The sequence below is a fragment of the Rattus rattus genome, chromosome 4 (genome assembly GCF_011064425.1).
Source record: "Rattus rattus isolate New Zealand chromosome 4, Rrattus_CSIRO_v1, whole genome shotgun sequence".
Lineage (NCBI taxonomy): Eukaryota > Metazoa > Chordata > Mammalia > Rodentia > Muridae > Rattus > Rattus rattus.
Genome location: NC_046157.1, coordinates 48,515,274 through 48,529,979, shown reverse-complemented (window position 1 = coordinate 48,529,979; position 14,706 = coordinate 48,515,274). Strand labels below are relative to the sequence as shown.

The window sequence follows — 14,706 nt, the reverse complement described above, 5'->3', positions numbered from 1 at the left end:
AAATAAATTTGTTTAAGAATAAAGGTGTGTTAGTTAACTCAGTAAGAATGTAAGTAGTTATCGGTTACTACAATCAATCACAGTTCGCTAAAAGTTGTTAAGCCTCCAGGAGTGGGATAGGTATCAACCGGCTACGGAAGCCCGGAAGGCGAAAGGCGAAGCTGGGTGCTAAGTAACACCCCGTGCCGCCCCCTAGAGGAGGTGTAGCGAGCGCGCACCGCGGGCACTGGGTGCTGGGTCCTTGCGGTGTTGCCGTAGTCGCAGTGCGCCGGCGCAGGCGCAGTTGACGACGCTGTCTCCCAGGCGCTGTCGTAGCGTAGCAGGGCTGCAGTGCGCAGGCGTAGGCGAGCGCGGAGGCGCGGTCTCCATGGCGCTGCTGTAGCGGTGCAGGTGCCTGGGATCCAGAATGAGCGCGTCCGAGACAGATCGCTGGGCGTGGTTGCTGGTGCTGAGCTTCGTGTTCGGGTGCAATGTGCTGCGCATCCTTCTGCCGACCTTGTCCTCGTTTGTAAGTAGTTGCGGGGGGCGGAGACCGGCCGAGCGCAGGGCCTTGCGCGGTCCATTACTGTAAGCTCTCTTCCTCCAGATGGCTCTGAGCTTCTCACAGATCACGAGGTTGCAACCAGCTGCACTTACTGCGCTTTGGGGGGTGGGAGATCCCAAGCCACACTTCCCGGCAGAGGAGCAGCACGGGCCAAGCATCCTCATCGGTGCCTAGGCCTGGAGCGACTGATCCCCGGCTGCAGGGAGCCCCCTTCTGCTCTAGAACAAGGAGCACGACAGAGCAATCTATGCAGGCCATATCGTTTTTGCTCACTCAAGTTTCTGTTTGTTTTTGGGTGTTTTGCTTGCGTGTATATATGCGCATCATGTGCTTTCATTGCCAGCAGAGTCCAGAAGAGAGCGCTGGATTCTCTGGAATCAGGGTTACAGACCTTAGTTACCTGCTATGTAGTTGCTGGGAACAGAACCCAGGCCCTCTACAACAGTATCTAGTGCTCTCACTCACTGAACCATCTCCAGCCCAACATATTTCTACATGACTTTCCATATTTCACTCATGCCTGTATAATTCCCCAAAGGACTGCATGCAGGAAGGTGAATAAAGATTTTTCTGTGTACCAGGAGAGGGGTTGGGGGGCTTCTAACTAGGGATGGATGGTCCCACACCCAGTGCCCTTCCTGGCTTGCCTGCATGTTTTCTCTGTCTTGTTTAAATCTTTTTTAAAAACTACTTTTAATGTGAGAGTTTTGCCTGCATGCATGTAAGCACATCACAAGTGTGCAGTGCTTTTGAGTCCAGAAGCAGCATCCGGTTCCCTGGCACTGAAGTCACTGACAGTTGACAGTTGTAAGCCACCATGTGAGTGCAGGGACCACTGAGCTCTTGACCACTGAGCTATCTCTCCAGCCTCCTTAATCTGTCACCATTAAAGATTTATTATTTTATGTGTGTGTGTGTGTGTGTGTGTGTGTGTGTGTATTTGTGTTCCTGAGTGTACGTATGTGCGCCATGTGAGGAGGCCAGAAAAGTCAGTCAGTCACGTTCTCTGGAACTGATTAACAGATGATGTGAGCTGCTGGGAACTGAACCTGGGTCTTCTGAAAGGGCAGCAAGTATGTTTAATCCCCAAGACATCTCTCTAGCCTGTACCTACAGCCTTGGAAAACATGCTCGCAGTAAACCAGTGAGCAAGAATGTTTCTCTGAGTTTTGTGAGCTGATGTAGCAAATTGGTGGAACCAGAAGAGGGGTCAGGGGGAACTTGTAGCTGACCTGTGTGATTTGTGTCGGAGCCCACCACCTGTGGGATTTGACACTGTCTGCAGAATGGGGAACACCTAGCAGGCGAGCCCACATTTGGGATCGCAGCACCCATCTGTGTTGTGGGCAGTTGGTAGGAGAGACTGAACGTGGTACCCTCATCACCTGTCTTTCTGGAGAAGCATCTAGTCCTCCATCCCTGTTTCTGTGGTGAAAGTTCCTTGTGTGTCTGGATAGGAACCCCTTGTGGTTATGTGCTCTCATCCTAGTTTCTTTTTTTCTTTTTTCTTTTTTTTTACATTTATTATATATAAGTGCACTGTAGCTGTCTTCAGACTCACCAGGAGGGCATCAGACCTCATTACAGATGGTTGTGAACTACCTTGTGGTTGCTGGGATTTGAACTCAGGACCTCTGGAAGAATAGTCAGTGCTCTTAACCACTGAGCCATCTGTACTTGGCCTTCATCCTGGTTTCTTGTGTAGTTTTTTTTCATCGTGTGTGTGTGTGTGTGTGTGTGTGTGTGTGTGTGTGTGTGTGTGTGTGTGTAAGAGTGAGGTCAGTTGGTCTCAAGGACAGTCCTTGGCCACTCTTATGCCTTATTCATTGAGGCAGGGTCATTCAGTAAAACCCAGAGTACACTGACAGGGCTAGCTTGCTGCAGGCACCCTGGCTCCTCCTCTCAGGTGGTTCCTCATGTTTGTACAGCAGGAGCTTTAACCACTGAGCCAGATCCCTGCCTTGGGGGTTCCACCTTCTTCTGTCCCGTTTCCCATCCTTCCCTTTCACCTCACAGTGGAGCTAAGGAAGCGGAACTCAGATGTTCAGGGAGGCTGCGTTGGACTGTCCTCACGGAATTGGTCATGAGTTTCCAGTAGCTAGCAGGTCAGGAGGACATACAGATCCTGTCATCAACTCAGGGCCCTCCAGTACGTGTTTACCAGATGTGTGTGTTCCGTATTAGTCCCTTGTCACAAAGTATGGGCACCGCAGATTCACATGTGCGAGTGTTTGCTCTCTGTACACAGCCATCATTGCTTGGAGGAAGTGCCAGGACTTGGCCTGGGCCTAGATCAAGACCTGTGCTGTTCCTGAAGGATGTGTAGCCTCTGTCTTGAACCCACTGAACTAAAAACCCTTTGGCAGTGACACTTGGGGTGGCTGGGTTCAGAAAAACAATGCATGCTTTTTACCATCGGGGAGAGGAGCCTGTCCGAAATTCGTGTTTAGAACAGGGAAGATGAATAAGAGATCCAGTTTGCCTGGTTGCTGGGTTTCCAGCGAGGGAGCCTTTGGGACTGTAAGGAGGCCAGAATACCTCCCCACAATGCTTAGAGCACCCCTCCCCAGCAAGCCTCTGATTTGAAGGACCAGCAATGACAAATCAATGACAAGAAGGTTGGGTTGAGGCTGCAGAGTGTCGCCTTCTGCACTGTGTTCCTGAGCATTGGTGCAGTCAGGAGGAGTGCACACCCTCAGTGCAGCAGAAAGAGAGGTGAGGTGCTGGGAGGCCATCTGGGCCGACCGCTGGGCACCCAGGTAGACTGAGGAAGGCAGTGAGCAGCATTGTCAGTGGGGGCCAAAAGCTGTTGACTCTTGGCTATTTAATTCTCTTGCTGTTCTGAGGCCAAAAGCTGATGGCTTCTGGCAGTTAACTCCTGGTGATAGCTGCAGGATATTAAGAAAAGAAACTTAGTTACTGGGCTTCTAGATGGCCAGGCCAGGGGTTCTGAATTCATTAACTCTTTGTGAGCAAGAGAGGAAGGAAAAGAAAGTCAGGCACACACACAGGCACACGTACACTGGATGAAGCAGAATAGGGTGACACAACTGTTTGATTATTATTCTTAGTTTTTATGCCTTCTCAGGATATTTGATTATGTGGTTTTTGAAACACTTTTACATTCCATAGGTTCACAGTAAGTTTAAAGTAATAGTTCATGCCATAGATTGATAAGGCTTAAGGAGTTACAGCAGATTGCTTACATGTCTTTCCATTAAGGCTCGTACCCGAGTCAGTATTCATTATTATGTGTTACCAGCCTACAGGTTTATTGTGAGTTTAAAGCAATAGTTTTGTTTTTTTTTTTCTTTTTTCTTTTTCTTTTTTGGAGCTGGGGACCGAACCCAGGGCCTTGCGTTTGCTAGGCAAGCGCTCTACCACTGAGCTAAATCCCCAACCCCTAAAGCAATAGTTTTTATGTTGTAAGTCAGCACGATTTTGTCAAGAGACAGACCATCTGTCTCATGTCTTACTATTTGGAAGTCTTGCGTAGATAAACTAGTCCATCATTTATTTTCTGTCCCTGCACCTACAGCAATTGCCCATTCCCCAGTTTATGACCTTCAGTTACCAGATAGCAGCTTCGTTCCTAACCCTGAAGGATGTTTTCCTTGATTATACATTTGTTCCAGGTCTGCTTTCTTTTCCTTGTTCAGTTAGCCCGTGACACATGAAGGTTTACAGAGCTCTGTCTGCAGCTTTTATTCTAGAGGGGGCTTGAGTTCACTTGTATCAATTTAGGAGTCCTATAAAATCATGATCAGGAATTATGAAATCATCAGTTCTTCTAAACAGCATCACTACATGAAGTGTGTGTTCATGTTGGTCTGCAGGAAATCTGCCCGGCAGGGCGGGCTGCAGCCCAGGGATAGGCTATGTCCTAGTGACAGGAAAGGCAGATCAGCAGAGAGAAGCAATCCTGGGATTCTGCCTCTCAGAGTGCATCCATTGCAGCCATGCAAAAATGGCGGACCATCTCCAGAAAACTTGCTTGCCATAGCCTTCCCTAGATGGCTCTGTCTGGTGCCTGTGGTTGGCCTGGATGGACTTTTTCTGAGGGTCCTTTCCTTTAGGTTGGTCATAATGTACATAGTTGAGACTATCTAATTTATAAAGTTAGGGATCCATTGTTGTCTTAGGAGAAGGAGGCATTGGACACAACGTGTGCTCATACATGGGGAGTACACTGCTCGGGTGTCCCTGAACTGACACGTACAGATGAATTCCCAGTACTGGCATGGCTGGCACAGGGTGAGGGTCTTAGACTTGCAGTGTGCAGGTGTCCGTGCCAAGTTCCTGACAGATCCCGGCAGTTGCCATGTATACACGTCTGGGGCCTGGCTGGTGTAGCCTACTTCCCCTCTGCGAAGTAGTTCAGCAGTTTTGAAGTTTCCCCTTTGCTTTTTGCTCCAAGCCTTAATTGGGTTCTCACTTTCCACAGACCATACTCTTAGCAAAGTCCTTCCTTGGGAGTATGTATGTATGTATGTATGTATGTATGTATGTATGTTGTATTTTTGACAAGGTTTCTTGGCTATCTGGAAGCACAACTCTCTAGACCAGGCTGGCCTCAGACTCAGAGATTGCCTGCCTCTTATTTATGAGATTAAATGGGATTAAAGGTGTGCACCACCATGCCTGGTTGGGACAGGATTTTATACGGCTTCCAAGTGTTACGATGACTTAGCAACCCAACAGGATAACTCCTGGGGCCTGGAGGGAGAGGTGTGTTCTGGGTGATGGGTAGAATGCTTGACTGACAGGGCCCTGCAGGGTGCACAAGCAAGGAACAAGCATTTCCGGAGGAGGTTGGCCCCTCACAGGGAGTTGTGCCAGATGACCCTGGTACTAGTTGAGAGCCTGTGCAGGTTTCTGTGTTTGGGTTTCGATCTCTTCATGCTGGTGACCTGGGTTGGTCATTTTTGAGCTTGCCTGAGGAATCCCAGGAGGGAGGAGCCGGACTGTGCACGTCATGCCAATAGCTCTCAGACCTGTTGGCTCCTGGGTTGGCAGTGGCGACATGACCACAAGTTCAGTCCTGGACAAGCTTATCTGTCGGCAGAGTGTGTCCTGTCCAAACAGGACTGAAGCACTGCAGGCCGGAGCACAGTGCGGGAAGAAGGAAGCCGAGCTCTTGTCATTTTGCTCGTTTGCCTGAGTCATCTGGGTAAAAATTTCATGAACTTAGTGCCTCAGATTGTGAGTGATTCTGTCCCCAGGGCCTTTGTGGGTTTGAATCATCTGCCTTTCTTCCGAGATGTACCCACTGCGCCCATCATGTTGGGTTGCAGTTGGCTGGCTTTGGACCTCTCCTGCTGCAGCTTCCCAAATGATGGGGTGACAGGAGCATCTCCAGGCCTAGCTTCCTCCCTGTTTCTGTGGGGCCTGGGGTGTGGCCGGGAGCTGGGGAGCCATGGGGAGCCAGCCTGGAGCAAGCCTGGGGTTGTGGCGTGTCCAGACTCCTGAGTAGGAGTAAGATCTGCTCGTACCCTCTGCCCCTCAGAGGAGGTCACGGAGCCCAGCAAGCACAATGGTCTTCGTCTCCTTATAAGGTTATGTCCAGCAATGTCTGAAGTTCCTCCCTATGCATGAGGCATCCACAGCACCCTGGCCCCAGCCAGTGATGTGCACTCTCCCAGAAGACCCCTGCACACGCCCTAAGGGTTTAGTAATAGCCGTTGTTCTCCCAATTAAGCAAGCTGTCTCACTGAAGCCTGGCTCCTGAGAGCGTTCTCTCTACGTGAGGTTTCCATCTCTGGCTGTTTCTACCTTGTCCTTCTCCCCCCTTCCCCCTCAGGATCTGCTGCTTGTGACCACAGGTCTTGCTCCTGGGGGTGGGTGGGGGGAGTAGAACCCTATTTTTTTTTTCTTTTTCTTTTTTTTCGGAGCTGGGGACCAAACCCAGGGCCTTGCACTTGCTAGGCAAGTGCTCTACCACTGAGCTAAATCCCCAACCCCAGGTTTTTTTTTTTTTTTTTTTTTTTTTTTTTTTTTTTTTCGAGCTGGGACCAAACCCAGGACCTTGCGCTTGCTAGGCAAGTGCTCTACCACTGAGCTAAATCCCCAACCCCTTCCTGTTTAGGTTTAAGCATCCTTTATAGGGTCCCTGATTTTTTTTTTTTTTTTTTAAGATTTATTCATTTATTATATATAAGTACACTGTCGCTGTCTTCAGACACACCAGAAGAGGGCATCGGATCTCTTTACAGATGGTTGTGAGCCACCATGTGGTTGCTGGGAATTGAACTCAGGACCTCTGGAAGAGCAGTCGGGGCTCTTAACCGCTGACCATCTCTCCAGCCCTATCCCTGATGTTTTTAAATGTAAAGCTTTTGTATTTATGTATGTTTTTAGTGTGCACTGGTGTTTGCCTGCATGTATGTCTGCGTGTGTCAGATTCCCTGGAACTGGAGTTACAGACAGTTGTGAGCTTCCATGTGGTGCTAAGAATAGAACCCAGGACCTCTGGAAGAGCAGCCAGTGCTCTTACCTGCTGAGCCATCTCTCCAGCCCCTCAGAATTTTTCAAAACTTTACTGATTGTGATTTTCACATCATGTACCCCAATCCCATTCATTTCCCTGTCCCTTCATATATCTGCCTTCTGCCCTTGCAACCCCCACAAAAGAAAAAAAAATCAAAATATCTTGTCCTGGCAATTGTAGTTGTCCCACAGTATACCCTTTGTTCACACATCTTTGTCCAGCGAGCACTGTAAATGTTTGTTGCAGTGAGTCACTGGTCTGGTTTGAGGCCTCTGGCTTCTGCTACACTAATGTTGGATCCTCACCAGGGCTCTTCTTGGACATCCTGTTTGCTCTGTGTCGTGGAGACCCTGCAGCTTTGGGTTTGCAGGACCAGCCCCTTCACATGTTCCCAAAGTTCATAGATGGAGTAGATGTTAGGGTGGGCCATCTCAAAGTCCTGGATCTGGGCCTTGGGGATAGCTGAGTTGGTCGGCCCGCCAGCTCTCCTGCACCCACACCACCAGGGCAGGGTCTCCAATACTGGCCTGAGTAGCCCTCCTGAACGCTACAGCTGGCAAGGGGCAGGGCCAATTCCAGGCAGTGAGGGGTGTGGAGGGGGAGGGGCGTTGGTTCTCTGATTTTGAATGATAGCTTTGTGAGTTTTTAAAATTATTTTGGCCTTTAAAATGGTTTTTTATGTGAATGATGTTTGGCCTGCATGTATGGGTCTGTGTACCACCTGCATGCCTGGTGCCCGTGGATTCAGAAGAGGGTGTTGGATCCCCTAGAACTGGAGTTACAGATGGTCGTGAACTATCATGTGGCACACTGTACCTTAATCCTCTAAAGACAAGCATTCTTAACCACTGAGGTTTCTGTCCCTGTGACCATTAGAGACTTTGGTCCATTCCTATTTTTTTTTATTCCAGGGTGGACCAGGCTGGACCAGGCTGGAGTAACTCTCCCTTGAGTGGAGAACAGTGGGCAATAGAGAGAGGCAGGTTTGCAAACCCTGTTCCTTGTCTACTGTGTTGCTGCCATGGTGACTCACAGTGCTGGCCCCAGCCTAGGGTCTTTAACGTGTGGGTTCATGGGGTCTCAGCTGTGTGCCTGGACTGTGTGTGTACCATCACTGCTGGGGTCAAGGGTTTGGCTCTGGCTGTAACTGAAGTTGCCTTACTTTGTGGCTAGTAGGGGGTTGTCTGAGCTGGGTGTGGTGCCATTGCTGTGGGCCAGCTAAACTTTACACACTGCCATTTTTCATCTTTAAAACCAACAGAGCTGTTCTTTTAAAGTTTGGGCAAACACACACATTCAGGAGGTAGGCATACAGTATACAAAAGAGCAGTTTTTCCCCTGGATCCTGGAAGGTAAGTTGACAGCCCTCTGCTGTGTTGTACTTTGGTGCGTGAGCAAAGGTCTTGGCTATAATCTTGGTGACAAATGTCACTGATGTCCAGTTGGAAGGCCTTCTTTGGTTCCCTCTACGAGAAGAGGGCTCTTTCCAGCTGTGCAGTGTTTGGACCGTCCTGGAAGGTGCTGTGTTCCTGCTCATCCATTGGGGTAGTGCTTCCATTTGTTGGTGAGGCAGGTCTCTGATTGATTGATTGCGGCCACTGGCCCGGCCTGAACCTTTCTGCATCCCACCTTCCAGTGATCGCCTAGTCCTGGGACCCTGACAAGCCGATAGCTGGTGGGCGCCACCTGGTGGCCACAGTTGCCAGGGCGTTCAAAGGCCGGTCTTGGATTCAAGCCTGTATTGTCGGGAACATAGAGAAAAGTGTCTGTCTGTCCTGAGGAAGGACACTGATGCCCGCCCGCCTCCTCCCTGCAGATTTCCAGGGTGCTGCAGAAGGATGCAGAGCAGGAGTCACAGATGAGAGCAGAGATCCAGAGCATGAAGCAGGAGCTGTCCACCGTCAACATGATGGATGAGTTTGCCAGATACGCCAGGCTGGAGAGGAAAATCAACAAAATGACGGACAAACTCAAAACTCACGGTACTTGTCTCGCAGCCACTGGTGGCAGTGGCGGGGGTGGGGTGGGGACGGGGGGCTGACTTTGTGTGTGGATTTGAGGTACATGTGTTACTTCTTATTTGCTGGTAAACTCTTTGCTTTCTAGATCCAGAAATCATTGTAGACTTTTCTTCAGAGCCAATCCGTCCTCTGTAGATTTTCAGTTTTGAGGTTGGCCCTTTGCTGAGGGAAATCCAGACAAGGAGCACACAGTGGGTCCTCAGGGTACTTGGCACTCTCAGGGGCCTGCACACAGTGTGTAGATGGCAAGGGGCAGCTCCTGTGCAGGTGAAGGACAGTGCACACTTGGGTCCCTGTGTTCTGTGGCAGAGTAAGGCAGCTCACTAGCCAGGGCTTCATAGTGTCTGTCTGTCCGTCTCTCAGGGCTACACAGTAAGACCTCTGGGGAGCAGTATGTCCTGAAAGCCCCTGCTGGACTGTGTAAGGTGGAGCGGGCTATGTAGAACAGGTGTAGCAGCCTGGGAGAGCTGTGCTCCTGCTGGAGGCTCAGAGATGGCATAGGTTGGAAAATGGGGAGGTGTTGAGTCCTGCTGATGAGCGGCAAGTGTGTTGGGAGGAGGGTCTCTGAGGGGCTTGCAGTGACTTGAGGATGCAGTCTGAGTAGGCTTCTACTTAAATAACAGCATGGTGTCCAACTTTACATTTTGTAAATTGGCAGCAGAGTTAAGAGGTTATCACACTTACACATTGTCTGGTGTCCTGGTTGATATTTCTAAGTATGTTGATTACTAATGATTAGAAAGTGTTTAATAAGGCATGGACATTTCCAGTGCTTAGGTGTGTTCTCAGGTTTGCAGGACTAATTTGTGCTTCTCCTCGTTTTTGTTTTTGCTTTTCAGTGAAGGCACGGACAGCTCAGTTGGCCAAGATCAAGTGGTTTATAAGTGTTGCTTTCTACGTACTACAAGTGAGTGTTGCCTGGTCTCTGCACAGCTGTGGTTCTTTTCCCTTTGTCTGCTTACGTATGTGCACATGTGTGTAGGCATTTTCCTGTGTGTGCTTATGCACACGTGTGCACATGTGTACAGAGGCCAGAGTTGGCTGTGGTGTTTTTCTTGATTACTCTCCGTCTTTTATCCCAAGGCAGGGTCTCTCACTTAAGTATAAAACTTGCCACCTGTAATCTAGTCAGTTTGCTTAGGGCCTGCTATGGGCGCTGAGACACAGCCTCTGTGGGATGGCAAGTTCTTTATCTCCTGAGCCATTTATCCACTCCCCAGCTCCAGAGTCCTAAGACTGAAAATAAAAAAGTTTCCCAGCCAGAGACATGACTTCAGAGCTGTTGCCTCGCCTTACCCTGAAGCTGGTGCTCCGTGCTCCCAGGTAGTGTAAGGTGGTGCTTACAGCCTCCAGGGGGAAACCAGCAGACAGATTTATTCCCCTCTCTCTCTCTCTCTCTCTCTCTCTCCCTCCCCTCAGCCTCTCTCTCTCTCTCTCTCTCTCTCTCTCTCTCTCTCTCTTTCAAGACAAGGTTTCTTTGTGTAGTGCTGGCTATCCTGAACTAGCTCTGTAGACCAGGCTGGCTTAAATCTCAGCCTGCTTCTACCTCCCCAGTGCTGGGATTAAAGGTGTGCACTGACTTGACACTGGTCTTTCTTTTCTTTTCTAAATTTACTCATTTCTGTATACAGGTGTTTTGCTTGCATAAATGTTTGTACATCAAATATGTGCCTGTTGTCCTTAGGGGTCAGAAGAGGATATTAGATTTCCTGGGACTGGAGTTGAGATGTGAGTCACCCAGTGGGTGCTGGGAATTGAACCTGAATCTTCTGGAAGAGCAGGCAGTACTCTTAAAAGCAGAGCCAGCCATCTCTCTCATTCCCCACTCTCCCTCATTTTTCTCATTACTTGAGCCTGGCATTCTTACCTGGGGGTTCGTGTTCTTTGCCTTCTGGAGGGTACCCCACAGAGACTCATCCACAGAGAGAGACTCAGGCATCCTGTCCTGTCCCCTGAGCATTTCAGCAGAGTGTCGAGGACCACAGACGGCGCTCCTGGGAAAGGACAAGGAGTGCAACACTGGTTTTCACCAGCTTGGAGCTGATTGGGTTGACAGAGGGATTGTGGAGTCCTGGCCGCCTTTGTGCTGCCATGTAGTTCAGCTACGCAGAGACTGGGGCAGACTCAGCTCTCTTAAATAGTGGGTGTGCGACATCTGTGTTACTGCAAGGACTGAGGCCTCCACTCACCACAGGCTTCTTGCAGGCAGCGTTGATGATCTCACTCATCTGGAAGTATTACTCTGTCCCTGTGGCTGTGGTGCCCAGCAAGTGGATCACCCCGCTAGACCGGCTGGTGGCCTTTCCTACTCGAGTAGCAGGTAATTGTTTCCCGGAAATACGGTGGCGGGACATTAGATGACCTGGCGACTTCATCCTCACTGACCCTCAGCAAGCTGCACCTCTTCTCCCAGCCTTCTGTGGTCTGGAGAAGCTGCTTACAGCCCTGACACCCAGAGGCCACGTCTCCTCCCTGTGGCGCCCTCTCTGAGTAGCTTGCTGCCCTCGGCTGCTGCTTTTGAGTGTTGAAAGTTCCTTTGGATGTAAACGGTTGTTCATGTCACTGAAGAGTGAGCAGATGTAGGAATACTTTTCCGGGTCAGGGGCTCTTGAGACAGGGTCTCACAGTGTGGCTCTGACTGGCCTCAAGCCCACAGACATCTGACTTCTGCCCTCCCAGTACTGGCAACATAGGAACTGTTTTTAAAGACCATGCCAGTTGGCATGCTTTCAGTCTAGCACTTGGGAGGCAAGCGGGCGGATCTCCCTCCCTACCAAACCCATCTAGTCACAGATAAGCCCTCACTGTCATGGTCTCTTTCTTCTAACCTTTCTTACACTCCGCTTCCTTTGACGATCTGAGCCCACTCTTTCGTGTCTTATTTTCAGGCTGCTCCAGTAAAATACCCCAGTGCACGGCTTAAACACACAGACAGACTGGGTATCACTAGGACCTGTTTTGTGGTTCATAAATGGCACCCTTTCAAGGGTCCTTGGGTAGAAGGAGGAAGGTCAGACTGCACCTTGTAGGCTTCTAAGGCTGCCCTGTGATCTCAGTCTCTCAGAGGCCTGGCCTACTGCTGTGCCCAGGGTAGGTCTTCAGTGTATGGATTGGCGTCCATGCTTGCAGGTCACAGCACTCCATTGCAGTAGCTGCTTGTCCTCTGGATTTTCCTCTGAGGACGCTTTTCATGGGTCCTGATCTTTGCGATAGAAGTAATACTGCTGGATGCGGCAGCACAGGCCTGTAATCCCAGCCCGAGGAGGAAGAGGAAGATGCATTGCTGCAGCCTCAAGGCCTTCATAGACTACACTGTAAAAGCTATAAAACAACCTGCATATTCTTGCCAGTCATGGGTTCTGATGTGTGGTGAATATTGTTCATACTGTAGGGAAACACGTCACTGAAAGGGAGCAGTTTCGAGGACCTACGGTTTAACTGTGCTGTTCTCGCCCTCCCCTGCCCTCCCCACTGTCGGGCTCAGGCCTGAGCAGCAGCCACTGTTGGCAGCATGCTGCTGAGGGCTGGCCTTCCAGCCTGGGCAGGGAGAGTAGGGCTGTCTTCACTTTAGGCCTCAGAAAACACGAATTTATTTATAGTGCTCTTTTGAGAACTGAAGAGGGAATAGTGGTACAGGGCATTCTTCCAGCCTGCTGATGGAATGCACAGCGTGGCCCGTCTGAGGAGCTCCTTCTCTTGCCCCGGGGACCTGGGCGTCTCCTCCCTGTGGGTGGACGGTACAAAGCCTTGCCTGCTGTGCCTGACCCGGGCTTCTTTCTTTCTTTTCAGGTGGAATCGGAGTCACCTGCTGGATTTTAGTCTGCAACAAAGTCGTGGCTATCATTCTCCACCCTTTCAGCTGAGGGGAGGCCGCCACAGCCTTTACCGAGGATTCTGTTAGGTGAAGAGCGGATTGCGCACAAGGCTACAGATTGTTGTTTTTGTGTTTTGGAGTATGATTGCTTTTGTGTGTCACCTGGGATTCTTGTTGAAGTTAGGATTTCCTATACTCGCCATTGAGCCAGAAAGACCAGTTATGTACGGCATTCCCGCACTGTCTGACGTAACTCTGGATCCTTACCGACTGGGAACCACCACGTGGCAACTGCTGGTGCTTGTTCCACCAGTGAAAGTCACACTTGTAACAGCTCCGATAGTGCTGTTTTTAATTTTAGAAAAACCCACACTTTTGTACCACTACTAAACCTCCTTTTTATCTCACAGTTACTGAGAGTGACACATACTAGTGGATGTCACTCTGCTTGTACCCTGTTGAAATGCCACACTTCAGTGTGTGAAAAGTATCGACGTTTGTCTAAACTTGTTAATTTTTCATAGTTGCTCCTACATGTGTTCACGAGCCTACGTATATTTTATTTAAAGCATTTCAATGAAGTCTGTCTTTAAAGCATTGGGCGTTTGTGCTGTGTAGAGTGGAATAGGGTTAAGCAAGGTGCGGTCTGATCCAGTTCATCTGAGACTCCAGACTCATGAAGAATTCTGCCAAGTCTGTTGTTTTTGTTTTGCTTTTTTGAGACAAGGTCTCTCAGTGTAGCTGTGGCTGTCCTGAAGTCCTCTGTGTAGACCAGGCTTGTCTCGAACCCTCAGAGGTCCACCTGCCTCTGTCTCTGAGATGGCAGGATTACAGGTGTGTGCTGCACCAGGTGGTTTTGAAGCACTTTTGCTACTTACAGTGTTTCCAGTGCGAGCGTGACTGTGCCAGTAGCCATACTGCAGGAGTAGTCTGGGCTGCAAGCTGTGGGATTGCCTCTAGGGAAGCATAGCATGGAAAATCCACCTGCCAGCACTGCATGTCTGCACAGCTCTGGCTGCCCTGGAATTACAATGTAGACCAGGATGACCTGGAATTTACAGAAGCCCTCTTGCCTCTGCCTCAGAGCTGCCGGGATTAAAGGCATGCACTGGGTTTCGAAGGATCGTATTTATATTCCTGCGTTTCCTAATCTAAGACCTCCTAAGTAGCTCTTTGTTACTTTGACTGTACTGTGAATGCATGTACTGTGAAGTGCATGGCCCTGGGGTTGGTTGTAGGCTGAGTGCCACCAGAGCAGTCCACTGATTTACACTCACCAGATGCTGCGGATAGACCCACGTGGTACCAAGGTTACTTGGCTGTACTTGTAATGGGCACGAATGGGATACAGCAGTAGGCACAGCCAGCATAGCCAGAACCTGCCCACTAGCTCCAGCATGCTCACCCTAAGGAAGCACTTGGTCTACACAAGATTAGTTCAGGACCTGAGGAGGTTGGCTGCAGCATCTGGGTTCCCTCCAGGGACCCAGCCCTTGGTGTGGGGAGGGTGTGTGGTAGTGAGCTGCAGTCTGAGGCGGTGCTTTTTGCCCATGTTATTTAGGTAGCCAGGGTCAGCATCTGGCTTTCACCACTGAAAGGGTGCCCAGACCAGATGCCTCTCACAGAACTCATCATTTCAGCCGATCTGAAGGAACAAGCGACTGTTAGTGTTCCTGTGTGTGTATAACATGGATGTCAACACTTCTACATGTGTAACGTGTGTTATGTTCCCATGTGTGCAGTGTATGTAACACCAAGTAGGGGGCATCGGTGTGTTTTACCCCCAAATTGTATTTGTTTAAAAATGGGTAATAAACATTGAGTTAAAAAGGGACTAGGT

The 14,706-nt window shown here is 49.8% G+C and overlaps 2 protein-coding genes across 2 annotated transcripts in view; one reads left to right on the top strand and one right to left on the bottom strand.

Moving 5' to 3' along the window:
- LOC116898343 overlaps nucleotides 1–369 on the bottom strand; it is a 22,999-nt gene extending 22,630 nt beyond the window's left edge. Inside the window, exon 1 of the mRNA XM_032899665.1 lies at nucleotides 219–369. Coding sequence (XP_032755556.1) covers nucleotides 219–369 — 151 coding nt within the window. The remainder of the gene's footprint in view (nucleotides 1–218) is intronic.
- On the top strand, nucleotides 326–14,706 carry Get1 (guided entry of tail-anchored proteins factor 1). The gene is made up of 5 exons (XM_032900369.1): nucleotides 326–508; nucleotides 8,848–9,013; nucleotides 9,892–9,959; nucleotides 11,258–11,372; nucleotides 12,842–14,706. The coding sequence occupies exons 1-5, from the start codon at nucleotides 407–409 to the stop codon at nucleotides 12,913–12,915; spliced, it is 525 nt and encodes a 174-aa protein (XP_032756260.1). The 5' UTR covers nucleotides 326–406; the 3' UTR covers nucleotides 12,916–14,706.

Bases quoted from the DNA above. Each gene is read 5' to 3' on its own strand.
- Get1 (XM_032900369.1), top strand. From the start codon at position 407: ATGAGCGCGTCCGAGACAGATCGCTGGGCGTGGTTGCTGGTGCTGAGC. The intron at 509-8,847 runs GTAAGTAGTTGC...TCCTCCCTGCAG, and splicing joins TGCCGACCTTGTCCTCGTTT to ATTTCCAGGGTGCTGCAGAA. The intron at 9,014-9,891 runs GTACTTGTCTCG...TTTGCTTTTCAG, and splicing joins GGACAAACTCAAAACTCACG to TGAAGGCACGGACAGCTCAG.